At 38.6% G+C, this 14,289-nt stretch overlaps 1 protein-coding gene across 2 annotated transcripts in view; it reads left to right on the top strand.

The window, feature by feature from the left end:
- LOC121280939 (membrane-associated progesterone receptor component 2-like) overlaps nt 1-4,732 on the top strand; it is a 60,931-nt gene extending 56,199 nt beyond the window's left edge. For both annotated transcript variants that reach the window (XM_041193397.1, XM_041193406.1), the window contains one exon: nt 3,381-4,732. In XM_041193397.1, coding sequence (XP_041049331.1) covers nt 3,381-3,478 — 98 coding nt within the window. In that variant the 3' untranslated portion in view covers nt 3,479-4,732. The remainder of the gene's footprint in view (nt 1-3,380) is intronic.
- Nucleotides 4,733-14,289: the final 9,557 nt, after the last annotated feature.

Genomic DNA, 14,289 nt, shown 5'->3' with positions numbered 1-14,289 from the left:
TGTACGCCTTGGTTGCTGAGTTCACCTTCATGGCTGGAGTGACTAGACTTGAAATAATTAATTTGTATATGGAAAGTTTTGAAATGTCCTGAAGCATTATGGATATGAAACTTTTTTCCATCATCCCTTCCCCTCCTCTGCTTTTCTTCCTCTCTCCTTCCGCCTCTCTCCTTTTCCTCATTTCCTCCTCTCTCCTTTCCCCCCCTTCCTCCCCTTCCTCTCTCTCCTCTTTCCCCCCCAACGCTTCCTCCTCTCTCTCTTCAACCCCCCCCCACCCCAACGCTTCCCTCTCGTCCCTCCCCCCTCTTCGTCCCTCACCCTTCTTCATTGTCCTCTCCTTTTCTCCTTTTTCCCCCTGACATTGGTGGGATGATATTGCAAATCTACATCAGTGGAATGGAAGCTTAAAGTGGAGGTTCGGATATTTGTTGCCTGAGATTTTGCTCTGAAAGTCTTGGCCAGTGCATGCCTAAACTTTTGATGTATTTGTCAACAGCACAAACATCAAAAAATTATCTGCTTGCAAAGCAGGCTTATTACTACTGCGTCCACAGATCCAAATGTGCTTTTTAACCAAAGTATTGTACAGGTTCAACATTAGCGTATTCTGAATTGTACCGTTATGTACATATTTTATAGTTCAACATTACCTTTTCTTTGTTGTTACTCAGTGATTGAAGACGCTTTGCACCAAGTCTACTAACACGCTTGGATCTGTATGTTTTAAAATTTTCTCTGTTGTGCTGGTCTGCAATTTCTCTGTAATTTTCAGTGCAACAAAGAAAGAAGAATTATGTTGTGCTCTGCCTTTCTAAGAAAATTCAAGCATAAATGACATAAGATGAGAGAACTGAGTTTTCTGCATTATATTTGGCAAAGTAGGACCCAACAATCACTTTCTGATATTTAGCGTTTTAAAAATATTTCTCACTGCTAAGACCTGTACTGTTTTTTCTATATTTCTGCATTTTCTCTGAAGTATATCTTGAAGGCAACAGAACCTGCTCCATGAAAAGAAAAGCTTCCACAATTGTATTTTCCTAAAATGCCTGTGCCTTATGCGCATAAATGATGGTTTGATGGTTTCAGACTTCAATTTTCGTAACATAGATTGTTGGAAATCTGTGTAAACAGTTTTTACGTGCTGGCCTATGTTAAATGAACTTTCCAGGAAATTTCGGCAGAAGTTGATTGAATATCAGGGGATGTTTTGTGGTAATATTGGCCTTAGCTAGGTCAAGAAAATTCTTGGCCTTGCTATGTTTTATTTCTTTTGAAGCAACAGCCCTTGTAGATTAGTGCAGAACATTGATTTAAAAGAGTATCCAGCACCTGTAGATGATTAACACACTTTATTACAGCAGTGTTATTAATGTCCTGGCTGTGCTGTGATGGAAGCAGAGGGAAAAAAAATAAGCAGCCTAACAGAGAGGGTTGATGAGGGTTATGTAGTCGATCTTCCAGAAGGCATTTGATGAAGTGTCACATAACAAGCTTGTCAACAAAATTAGAGCTCATGGAATAAACGGGAATGTAGAAACATAAAGACGGAAATGGCTAAGTAACAGGAAGCAGAGCAGTTGGGAATGGTCAGTTTTTTTGGACTGGAGAAAGGTATATAGTGGGTTCCCCAGGGGTCAGTGTTAGGGCCCTGCTTTTCTTGATAAGTGTTAATGACCTAGACTTAGGGCTACAGGGTATACTTTCAAAATTTGCAGATGGCAGAAACCTTGGGAGTATTGTGAACTGTGAAGAGGAAAGTGATAAATTTCAAGAGGGTATAGATAGACTGATGGAATGGGTGGACAAGTAGCAGATTAAATTTAATGTGGAGAAGTGTGAAGTGATTCGTTTTGGTAGGAAAAATGAAGAGAGACAACATAAAGGGTACAATTATAAAGGGGGGTGCAGGAACAGAGGGATCTTTGGGTATATGTGCACAAGTCATTGAAGGTGACAGGGCAGGTTGCAAAAGTGATTAATAAAGCGTATAGGATCCTGGACTTTATAAATAGGGGCATAGAGTACAAGAGCAAGGAAGTTGTGATAATACTGTATAAAACACTGGTTCAGACTGACCTGGAGTATTGTGTCCATTTCTGAGAACCATTTAGAAAGGATGTGAAGGCGTTAGAAAGAGTGCAGAAATGGTAAGTGGTTCCAGGGATGAGGAACTTCAGTTATGTGGATAGATGAGAGAAGTAGGGGCTGTTCTCCTTGGAGAAGAGAAGATTGAAGGGAAATTTGATGATGGAGCTCAAAATCATGATCCTGGACAGAGTGGAAAGTGGAAAACTATATTGCTGTTGGTGGGAGGGTCGAAAATGAGAACATCGATTTATAGCAAATGAAGCAGCAGTATCATAAACACTAATCACAGAAAATGGTTCATCTTCAAGGACTCCGTCCTTTGCCATTGAACCATTGACTTATAAGCTTTGGCCGAATTCCTCCATTTCTATTTTTATTTAATTTCTTTTTGTGTGTTTGTGTGAGAGACTTAAGGTATCTCAAGAGTAATTAGTATAATTTCATATTCCATACTGTATGTTGATAAGCTTTGCCTTTCTATTTGACAAGACCAGTTTAATGGTAAACTAATAATTCTGTTGTTTCGTCAAAGAGGCATGGTTTAAGTCTCTCTCATTCCGAGTACCAGTAGTGAAGGTAAACAATTGGCCTCATTACTGAGTAAATTAAACAGTGGTTAAAACCTTCAATGCACTGTCTAAGAGTGTACAATTATAAAAGGGGCGCAGGAGCAGATTCAGTTGAATGGGATCATTATCTGAAGAGAAAATTTGTGAGACTATGGTGAAAGGGTTGGGGAGTCGGACTGAGTGAGTTGCTCTTGCAGACAGCTGACACAAACATGATGGGCCAAATGGCCACCTATACTGTAATGATTCTATGATATACTCAGATGTCTGCTTACTTCACAATAGCCTATGTAAAGTTTAGTGATTTGTACGGTTCATCAAATTTTCCACCAAAGTACAATTCTGATCATTTTGCTGTAAATGAGAGGGATTTGGTATAAAATGGAATGAATTTGAGTAGAAATACAGGTTTGATTGTTTACAAGTCAGTGTTTTTAATCTGTATTTAACTTATTCTAAAATTCTTCTGCTTGGATGCCCATTGGGTAACGATTTATTATCAAATTCTGTATTCTCCTCCATGGCTTTGCAATAGCCCACGCTGGTGAAAAAGATGGGGGCTACTAAACAATACCTGTATCCCCAAAAAACAGCATTTAAAACAAAAACTTTAAACTGGTATGCATTGGTGCACTAAGTTATGAAGGAAATAAAACATTGATTTTTTTAAAAAAGCATGATGTGTTATTGAATTAAAATCTTTGGTTATTTAATTTGCAGAAAAATATGACTACATAGGCCGGCTGCTGAAACCATGGGATGAACCGTCAGAATATACAGATGAGGAAGATGTTAAGGAGCACTCAAAGCAGGACTAAAACTGTTCAGCAACCAAAGCAAGGGCCTTCCGTGCTGCAACTTACTTTACTCAGATTTCTGCAGCTTTCTTTTTCTTCACAAGCTACAAATAATTGAATGCAAAATATATTTTGTAAAAAGTGATGAATACCCTTGTGTGGAGATTTTAATTAAAATGTCCAGTATATGCTGCCAACATTGTTTTGCAGTTGTTGTATAAGTCAGGTATGGTTACGTCCATGTTAGCAAAAAAAAAAGAACACCCAGGAGTTGACTTTTCTTGGACCTTTTGTTTGCTGGTGGAAGTGAGATGGGCTTAAACCATCTGACATCACCAATGTTTCAAGATTCTTTAAACTGGGTGTAATAGGACAAGACCCTGTATCTTGGGATCCTTGTTTCGTGCAATTTTTTATGTACAGCAACATTACAAACAATCACCAGTGATCTTGCTTTTACAGTAAAACAGTAAGTAGTTTGCACTACTGACAGCTGGGGTTCAGAGATGAATTTTGAATTCTCTGCGCAGTGTGGTTTTATAGGCTTTTTTCCATAAAACTGCACTAAATCAGTATATAGTAATCAAAGGAAAGAGGGGTACTGCTAACTGATTATGCTGATTCAGTTTCAAAATGTTATGTGGTTTATTTCCACTGAATGTTACGCAATTATATTTCTCTGCAATGATGTAACACTGAAGTCTGGCTCCCCTCCATTTATCGAAATGTAGGTAATATTCATTGTGCCTTATTTTGATTACTTTTCTACTTCAACTTGAAATATTGTGAATCAATTTCCCCAAACCTGAGTCAATGCTGTAATAGTGTTCAAAGAAGAAAAGCAGTCATTGCCTGTACCTCTGTTTATCATTGCCTGTAGTGTGATATTGCCATTGGTAGAGTGGGAGGAAAAGTCCACTCGTGCTAATGTAAGTGTAGCTAGCATATCTACTGATACTGCCATATTTATGTAGTGATTGTATAGTTTTGTGTTGTCATAGTCTGAAACCCACGTTGCATTTATTTTCCTCCTTGTTTGGAGTAGCTCTTCTATTCTGTGGGAGAGGAGAGTACCTTTATTTAGCTTGTGTGGGATAGGAAAAGAAATTGGGATGGTAAGGCAATGTGAATTTTGTAAATATGTGTGCAACTGTTTTAATGAAAACATACAACTAGGCAGAACCGACTTCATGTAGAGTATTAAATCTTGAATCAGAGCTATAGGTTATGATGGATCAGATGGATATTGCACAATAAACTTGGTTATTAATCTGGTCTGATTTTGTGATTTATTTTGAAAATACTGAAAACCTTTGTTAACAGCAGGTAACAGAAATTGCAAAGAAACAGATTGTGTTACATTGGCTGAGGTATTTAATCTTTACCAAAGATTATTTATTTGAGAAAAGTTACAGTTTAAATATTTGCAGTCTCCAAACATAGACCTTGTAAATTTGGGTAGAGCATTGTCTTGTGTTTAAATTGCATTAAATTGTATCTACTTGTTTTGATGAATGGGAACTAGTGTAATCCCAAAACATGGCATACAGTACAAATGTGACAGCAACTGAGTATCAAAATGCGTGTGGCTTTTTATTAGTACACACTCCAGCTATTTGTTTAGGAATGCAAACCTGTTATGTTTGCAATTTAGTGTCACCAGATACACCTGTAATTTCTAGGGGAGCCTGCCCAAGTACTTGTAAACGCAAATGTTTGATTATGAAAACTTGATATGTGAATTCCTTTTTTCTGTCTGATCTGTAAGTAGTCAGTCCTTAGCTACTGCATTAATCTCCTTTTAAAATGGTTTTTAATCACAACTTTTGTTTCATCTGACACTTTATTCATTTTGAAAAATTCCATATGTTAATGCTTTTCTCAACCTGTCTGCCTATCTTTCTTTCTTTTAAGCCACTCCTTTAAAACCTACCCCTATTCATCTCCCCTTATATCTCCTTATGTGGCACAGTGTTTTGTTTGACGTTCCTGTGAAGCGCCTTGCGACTTTTTTTTGTGAAATATGCTTTTTAAATAGAAGTTGTTTATGTATGCTCCTTGAATTATATTTCTCAAGTCATTTTCATTTTTTTTTAAAGCTGGGCATCCACGAAACCCCAGATTCACACACACATGCTGAAGTGTTTGGAGAATCTTTTAACGTGTAAACTATATCCAGAAAAAGAGACAAACTGCCAATAAAAGCATTTCAGCTTTGAATTACAGTAATATTTCAACAGATCCATTACATCTGTAGACCACAACAATCCTGTTTTGATGCATTAGGTTAACAAGGTTACTGAAGCATCATTATGCAGGAATGCATTGTATCTGACAAAGCTCTTTCTGATTTTTCAGCTCATGCCTTTACTTCACATTTGGAAAGCCTTCCAAATAATTTTCAGATCAATTTCAAACATATTTTGATCAGTTGTCTTTTGCAAATATCTCTGTTATAACCTTTTTGACATGTTGCCATTCATTCAATAACTTGTATTTTAGGAAAGTCATCATGAGCTTAATGTTTCAGCATTATCTGACTAAAATTGTTAGGTATAGTACCTGAGAAAAATTGACAATGCATAGAAACTAAGTGGTAATGATTTATGATGGTAATGAGTACATTTGTGAAATGTTTATCTGCATCATTAGGAGTCTTGTAAAACCTTAACTTACAACAAAGTAAATTGTGGTACTAGCTCCAATAATGAACAGTAAAAGATTGTAGGACTTCAAAGACCCAATATTTACCCATATTAGGACTGTGCCAAGTAATGAGTTTCAGTTCAAGCTTTGTACTACTTGAGAGAGGGGTGACGGAATCCATTCTAATAGGGGAGTGCAATCCGAGTTTTGTGATTATCAGTGAGCCTTTGTCCTATGGATTTGTGTTGGAAAGTGGAAATTTGTTTCAGTTTTGTCATTTGTATTTCCCTTTAGAAAATATAAACTCCAGGAGTTTAACAATATTTTAATCATATCGCTAGGCTGATTATTGTTTTGGCACTGACACACTGGACAGAGGTAAGAAACCCTGTACCTTAGTGCTTTGAAGTAGCATACATGAGGCGATGCAAACTAATCCAAAGTTGACCTGTGCTTTTGTATTCGCAATTGCCTAAAATTCAGTGGAAATATCTCACCAGACATTTTTTTTTCGAGTTTGGGTCATAGAACCAATTCTGAAATTCATCTATAATTTTAAAAATTCCAGTCGTTTATTGCCATTATTTTAGTTGTTATCATATTCTAAAAATAGTCTCTAACACTAGTCTCTAGTGGCTATTAATATGAAACATTCCTTGTTACAGGTATGATCAATAATTATAACTTCAAGAATAGATTTTTTTAACATTTTTTCAGCATTTACATAATTGGGAATGTGACCATTCCCAAGGAGCTACCTTGATCATCTTGACCCTTGATATTTTTTGGGACATATTCATGTCTCAGACCTAAAGCCATTAATGTTAATTCATCTTTTGTGCTTTTATTATACAGGGAATGTTTGAGTTGCACTATATAATCTTAACAAATCTGATCACATTGACGAAATACAGTACTGAGAAAATGAAATCGGAATTTTACAACACTGACTGAACTAACACCGTTAAACAAAATGGACAATGGATTCTTCATCGTCTTCCACAATGTCTTGTGATTTCTCGGCTGACCTAATTTTGCATTGCCTTTAAGAACCTTCTGCTCTTTGTCATTGACAATCTTTATGGTATTACACTGCATTTGTTTTTCACCTCCATTGTTTACTAGTGAATATAGAAAATGTTGATGGGAAATGTTAACACAATCAGTGACCCTAGAGTTTTATTAGATTAGAACTGACTTAGTGTAAGTACTATCTATTGCCAAAAAGGAAAGCAGTTTTTATTAAAAATTAAAATACCAACATCCGGCTTTCAGTGATTCATGCCAAATGGAAGCAGTTTGTCACAGAATTTGATTGTCACAATCCCTGAACTTCTCCAAGTCATTTTTATGAAGGCATATTCCGTTTAGTGATCTATTGCATGTGCGTAGCAATTAGTTTGGTACCTTTCATTGGATAATTAAGGAGCCAGTGGAAACGTTCTTTAAAAATAAATTGAGCTGACCTAAATGATTTTGCAATATATATGGAATAAACAATACTTTTTCTAAATTTTTTTTCAGTATCATATTTTCACTTGTTAGTTCATTCAAACGAGTTCAGTGGTGATTTGCCACTCTTACACTCCTTGGATTCTACAGTTATATTCTTCAAACATAATTGTACAGGAGTCTTAGGCACTGCATTAAAATCATTTTGGCTTTAATTTGACACTTTTTCATACATAGCGTGGTTGAAAATAGTTCTGAAATCTCTTGATGTTACCAATATTTTCTTTGCAAAGTTTTAATTCTTTAATGATTTTAAGATTTTGCAGGTTATGTTTGCCATAGTTTTGTATAGTACAATAGATGGTAATTCTTGTATGTATAATGGAACATTGGTATAAATTATGCAGAAGTTACTCAAATTTTCTGCGGTACCATCTCAAAGTTGGTTTTAGTGCCACTAATGCTCAAGGTTTATAATAGAATCATTGAAAGTTTATAGAACAGAAAGAGGTCACTTGGACCATCATGTCTGTGCCTGCCAAAAAACGAGCTACGCAACCTAACCCCACTTTCCAGCATTTGGTCCATAGCCCTGCAGGTTATGGCATTTGAGGTGTAAAACCAGACATCTCTTAAATGAGTTGAGGGTTTCTGCTTCTACTACTCTTTAAGGCAGTGAGTTTGAGACTGTACAACTCCCTGGGTGCAAAATATTTTGCCTCATCTCCCTTCTAATCTTTCTACCAACCACTTTAAATCTAAGCCCCTAGTCACTGACCTCACTGCTAAAGTAACTAGGCCCTTCCAATCCACTCCATCCAGGCTCCTCACAATTTTGTACATCTCAATTCAATCTCTCCTCACCACCTCTGTTCCAAAGAGAACAACTCCAACCTATCTAATATTTCCTCATAGCTGCAATTTTCCAGTCCTGACAACATCCTTGTAAGTCTCCTCTGTAAACTCTCTGATGCAATTATACCCTTTCTATAATGTGGTGACTACACATATTACTCAAGTTGTGGTCTAACTAATGTTTTATTTAGTTCTAGCATAACCTCTCTGCTCTTGTATTCTATGCCTCGGCTAATAAATTAAATACTATGTCGCCTTAACCACCTTATCAACCTGTCCTGCTACCTTCAGGGATCTGTGAACATTCACTCCAAGGTCCCTTATTAAATTAATTAAAGACCAGTAGGAAATTGAAAAACTAATTAAATAAAATAGAGATGAAGGGCCAGGCGATGTGTTGTAGCTGCATGATGTGGGAGCTGGTGGACCCCATTCTGGATCCTAGTGACCACATCTGTAGCAAATGTTGGTTGCTCGAGGAACTCCGGCTCAGAGTTGTTGAGCTAGAGTCTGAGCTTTGGACACTGTGACACATCAGGGAGGGGGAAGAGTTACCTGGAGGCTGTATTTCAGGAGACAGTCACACCCTTTAGATTAACTACCTTAAATTCGGTCAGTGGTCAGGGACAAGAGGGTGTGACTGAGTGAGGCAGGTAGAGGGATCCAGGAAATAGCACTGCCGGAACCTCAGCCCTTGCCCTTATCCAGCAGGTTTGAGATTCTTGCTCCCTGTGTGGACAAGAGCGGGGACTGTAGGGAGGATGAGCAAACTGACCATAGCACTGTGGTACAGGGAGCCATTCAAGTGGGGGGAGAAAAGAGAAATGTAGTTGTAATTGGGGATAGTGTAATTAGGGGAATAGATGCTGTTCTCTGTAGCCAGTATCGAGAGTCCCGTAGGCTGTGTTGCCTACCTGGTGCCAGGATTTAAGGATATCTCATCTGGGCCGCAGAGGAACTTGGAGTGGGAGGGGAAAGATCCAGTTGTCGTGGTCCACGTAGCTACCAATGATATAGGTGGAAAGAGGTTCTGCTGAGGGAAAATGAGCAGCTAGGGGCTAAATTAAAAAGCAGAAGCAAAAAGGCAATCTCCAGATAACTACCTGAGCCAGGAGCTAATTGGCACAGGATCAATAAGATTAAAGAGGTAAATGTGTGGCTCAAAGATTGGAGTGGGAGAAATGAGTTCAAATTCATGGGACATTGGCACCAGCACTGGGGGAAGAGCGAGCTATTCCAGTCGGATGGACTGCACTTGAATCATGCTGGGACCAGTGTCCTGACTAATCGCATAACTAGGGTTGTAGATAGGGCTTTAAACTAAATAGTTGGGGGGAGGGTTCAGTTGCATGGAAATATAAAAACTCAAAGTTTAAGGAGAGGGTAAGAGTGCAGGTTAGTGACGAGGCTGATTGTTATCAAAAAGTGAAAGGAAGGGACAGAGTGTGTGAACGCCATATTGCACCAAAGAATCATAAGAGTGGGGAAAATTGCCAATAGGGCAAACTTAAAGGCTTTGTATCTGAATGCACATAGCATTTGGAATACAACTAATGAGTTAACAGCACAAATAGAGATAAATACGTATGATTTGGTGGCGATTACTGAGACATGGTTACAGGGAGAACAAGTTTGGGAGTTGAATATCCCAAGGGTACTCAGTATTTCAGAAGGATAGGCAGGAAGGAAAAGGAGGTGGCGTAGCTTTGTTAGTAAAGGAAGAGATCAGTGCTATAGTGAGGAATGATATAGGCACTGGAGAGCAAGACATAGAGTCAGTCTGGATAGAAATAAGAAATAGCAAGGGAAAGAAGTCCCTGATGGGAGTAATCTATTGATCCTCAAACAGCAGTTCAGCAGTAGGGCACAGTATAAACCAGGAAATACTGGGAACATGTAAGAAAGGCATAGCAATAATCATGGATGATTTTAATATGCATATTGACTGGACTAATCAAATTGGCAAGGGTAGCCTCAAGGGAGAGTTCATAGATTGTATTAGAGATTGTTTCTTGGAGCAATATGTTGTGGAACCAACCAGGGAGCAGGCTATTCTGGATTTGGTTTTGTGTAATGAGATGGGATTAATTAATGATCTCATAGTAAAGGATCCTCTAGGGAAGAGTGATCATAGCATGATAGAATTTCAAGCTCAGTTTGAGAGTGACAAACTTGAGTACCACACTAGTGTTCTGGAGTTAAACAAAGGTAACCATATAGGCATGAGGGCAGACTTGGCCCTAGTGGACTGGGCAGGAAGACTACAAGGTAGGACATTTGATGAACAGTGGCAGATATTTAAGGAGATATTCAATTTCTCCCAAGTAAAATATATTCCAAAGAGGAAGAAAGATGGTAAGAGGGGGAAAAGCATCAATGGCTAAGCAAGGAAGTTAAAGATAACATAAAGGCAAAAACTAAGGCATACCAAATTGCAAAGGTCAGTGGCAGGCTAGAAGATTGGGAAACTTTTTTAAAGATCAACAAAGGGTTACTAAAAAGATAATAAAAAGAGCAAAGTTAAATTATGAAAGAAAACTAGCACAAAATGTAAAAACTGATAGCAAAAGCTTCTACAAGTATATAAAAGGAAAGAGAGTAGTTAAAGTGATGGTCCCTTGGAGGACGAAATGGGGAGTTAATAGTGGGGAATGCAGAAATGGCAGAGACGCTTAATCAATATTTTGCCTGTTTTCATGGTGGAGGTTTTGGTACCACTCCAATCGCTACAGGTAGAGCAGAGGTAGTAGAGAAGGAGGAACTTAGAAGAATCACCATCACTAGAGAAAAAGTACTGAGCAAACGATTGGGATTAAAGGGTAACAAGCCCCCAGGACCTGATGGCCTACATCCCAGGGTCTTAAAGGAAGTGGCAGCGGTGATAGTGGATGCATTGCCTATAATATTCCAAAATTCCCTGGATTCTGGAAAGGTTCCAGTGGATTGGAAAAATGCTAATATAATGCCCTTATTCAAAAAAGGGAGAGGCAGAAAGTAGGAAACTATAGACCAGTTAGTTTAATGTCTATCATTGGTAAATTGTTGAAATCCATTATTGAGGAAGTAGTAATGAGGCATTTGGAAAGTCAAAATGCAGAGTCAGCATGGTTTTATGAAGAGTAAATCATGTTTGACTAATTTGCTAAAATTCTTTGAAGATGTGACAAGCAAAGTGGATAATAGGGATCCTGTAGATGTGGTATATCTGGACTTCGAGAAGGCCTTTGATAAGGTGCCGCACAAAAGATTGATATACAAGATAAGATCACGGAGTTAGGGGTAATATATTAGCTTGGATAGAGGATTGGCTAACCAACAGAAAGCAGAGAGTCGGGATAAATAGGTCTTTTTCTGAATGGCAAGCTATAACTAGTGGGGTGCCACAGGGTTCGGTCTTTGGGCCCCAACTATTTACAATCTATATTAATGACTTGGATTCAGGGATAGAAGGTACTATAGCTAAATTTGCAGATGACACCAAAATAGGTGGGAAAGTAAATTGCAATGAAGAAATAAATTTACAAATGGATGTGGACAGGTTAGGTGAATGGGCCAAAATTTGGCAAATGGAGTTTAACATGGATAAGAATGAGGTTATCCATTTTGGTCGGAAGAATAAAAAGGCGATATTATTTAAATGGAGAGAAACTTCAGAATGCTTCAGTGCAGATGGATCTGGGTATCCTAGTGTATGAATCGCTGAAAGCTAGTATACAAGTACAGGTAATAAGGAAGGGAAATGGAATTTTGGCATTTATTGCTAAAGAAATAGAGTCTAAAAATAGGGAAGTGTTGTTGCAACTGTACAAGGCATTGGTGAAACCGCACCTGGAGTACTGTGCACAGTTTTGGTCCCCTTGAGGAAGGATGTAGTTACATTGGAGGCAGTTCAGAGGAGGTTCACTCGATTGATTCCAGAGATGTGGGGCATGTCTTATGAGGAGAGATTGAGCAGTTTAGGCCTATACTCACTAGAGTTTAGAAGGATGAGAGGAGATCTAATTGAGTTACATAAGATGCTAAAGGGGATAGACAAAGTAGACGTGGAGTGGATATTTCCCCTTGTGGGGCATTCTAGAACGAGAGGCCATAGTTTTAGGCTTGGGGTGGTAGATTTAAATCAGAGATGAGGCGAAATTATTCTTCTCAAAGGGTCGTGAATCTGTAGAATTCACTACCTCAGAGTGCAGTGGATGCTGAATAAATTTGAGGAGATAGACATTTTTAATTAGTAATGGGTTAAAAGGTTATGGGAAGAGGGCGGGAAATTGAAGTTGAGGCCGAAATGAGATCAGCCATAATCATATTGAATGACGGGGCAGGCTTGAGGGGCTAAATTGCCTACTTTTGCTCCGAATTCTTATGTTCTTTGCACCTCCTCGGTGTCCTCCCATTTTTTTGTGTACTTCTTTGCCTTGCTTGACCTCCCCAAGTTTATCACCTCACACTTCTCTGGGTTGAATTCCATTTGCCATTTTTCTGCCTACCTGACCAATCTATTGTTATCTTTTTGCAGTCTACAGCAGTCGTCCTCACTATCAACTATGTGGCCAATTTTTGTGTCATCCGCAAACTTCTTGATCATTGCCCCTATATTTACGTCCAAATCATTAATGAATGCCACAAAAAGCAGGGACCATGTGGAGCCCCACTGGAAACAGCCTTCCAGCCACAAAACTACCCGCCAACAATGACTGTTTCCTGCCACTGAGCCAATTTTGTATCCAGCTTGCTACATTCCCCTGGATCCCGTGGGCTTTTATTTTTTTTATCCAGTCTTCCATGTGGGACCTTGTCAAAAGCCTTGCTAAAATCCATGTTGACCACATCAACTGCACTACCCTCATCAATCCACCTTGTTACTTCCTCAAAAAATTAAATCAAATCAATCAGACACTACCAACCTTTAACAAATCCATGCTGACTGCCTTTGATTAACCTGTGCCTTTATAAGCAACAGCCTATCCTGTCCCTCAGAATTGATTCCAATAGTTTGCCCACTACTGAGGTCAGACTGACTGGGCTGTAATTATTTGGTCTATCCCTCGCTCCCTTTTCAAACCAAGGTACAATGTTAGCAAACCACTATTTCCCTGGCACCTTGCCTATAACCAGTTAGGATTGGAAAATGATGGTCAGACCCTCATCAATTTTCCCCCCAGGTTCTTATAATTGCCTGGGGTACATTTCATCCGGCCCTGGCAATTTATCTACTTTCAAGGATACTAATCCCCTCAATACTTCCTCTCTCCCTATGTTTATTGCATCCAGTGCTTCACACTCCTCCTCCTTAACTACAATGTCTGCATTGTCCCCCTCTTTTGTGAAGATGGACACAAGTATTCATTAAGAACCATACCCATATCCTGCAACAAAAACAAAAATAGCTGGAAAAACTCAGCAGGTCTAACAGCATCTGTGGAGAGGAAGACAGAGTTAATGTTTCCAGTCCGTATGACTTCATCAGAACTAAAGAGAAATAGAAATGTGGTGAAATATAAGCTGTTTAAGGGGGTGGGACAGGTGGAGCTGGACAGAGGACCAGTGATAGGTGGAGGCAAAGGAGAGATTGCCAAAGGTGTCATAAACAAAGGTCAAAGGGATGTTAACAGTGGTGATATTAGCTTAAGGATGTGCTAATGGTGACATTAAGGGTAGAAAGGATGAGCAAGTGACAGATGGCCCTATTGGGGGCTTGGGGGGAAGGGATCAAAATAGGCTAAAAGGTGGAGATAAAACAATGGATGGAAATAAATTTTTAAAATAATAGAAATAGTTGGGAAAAGAAAACTATACGTATATAAAATATATATATTAGAAAACGGGGGTGAGGATGGAGGAGGGAGTTTATGATCTGAAGTTATTGAATTCAATGTTAA

The sequence above is a fragment of the Carcharodon carcharias genome, chromosome 1 (genome assembly GCF_017639515.1).
Source record: "Carcharodon carcharias isolate sCarCar2 chromosome 1, sCarCar2.pri, whole genome shotgun sequence".
NCBI lineage: Eukaryota > Metazoa > Chordata > Chondrichthyes > Lamniformes > Lamnidae > Carcharodon > Carcharodon carcharias.
The sequence above is the reverse complement of the archived record's forward strand: the minus strand, read 5'-3'. Positions and strand labels throughout refer to the sequence as shown.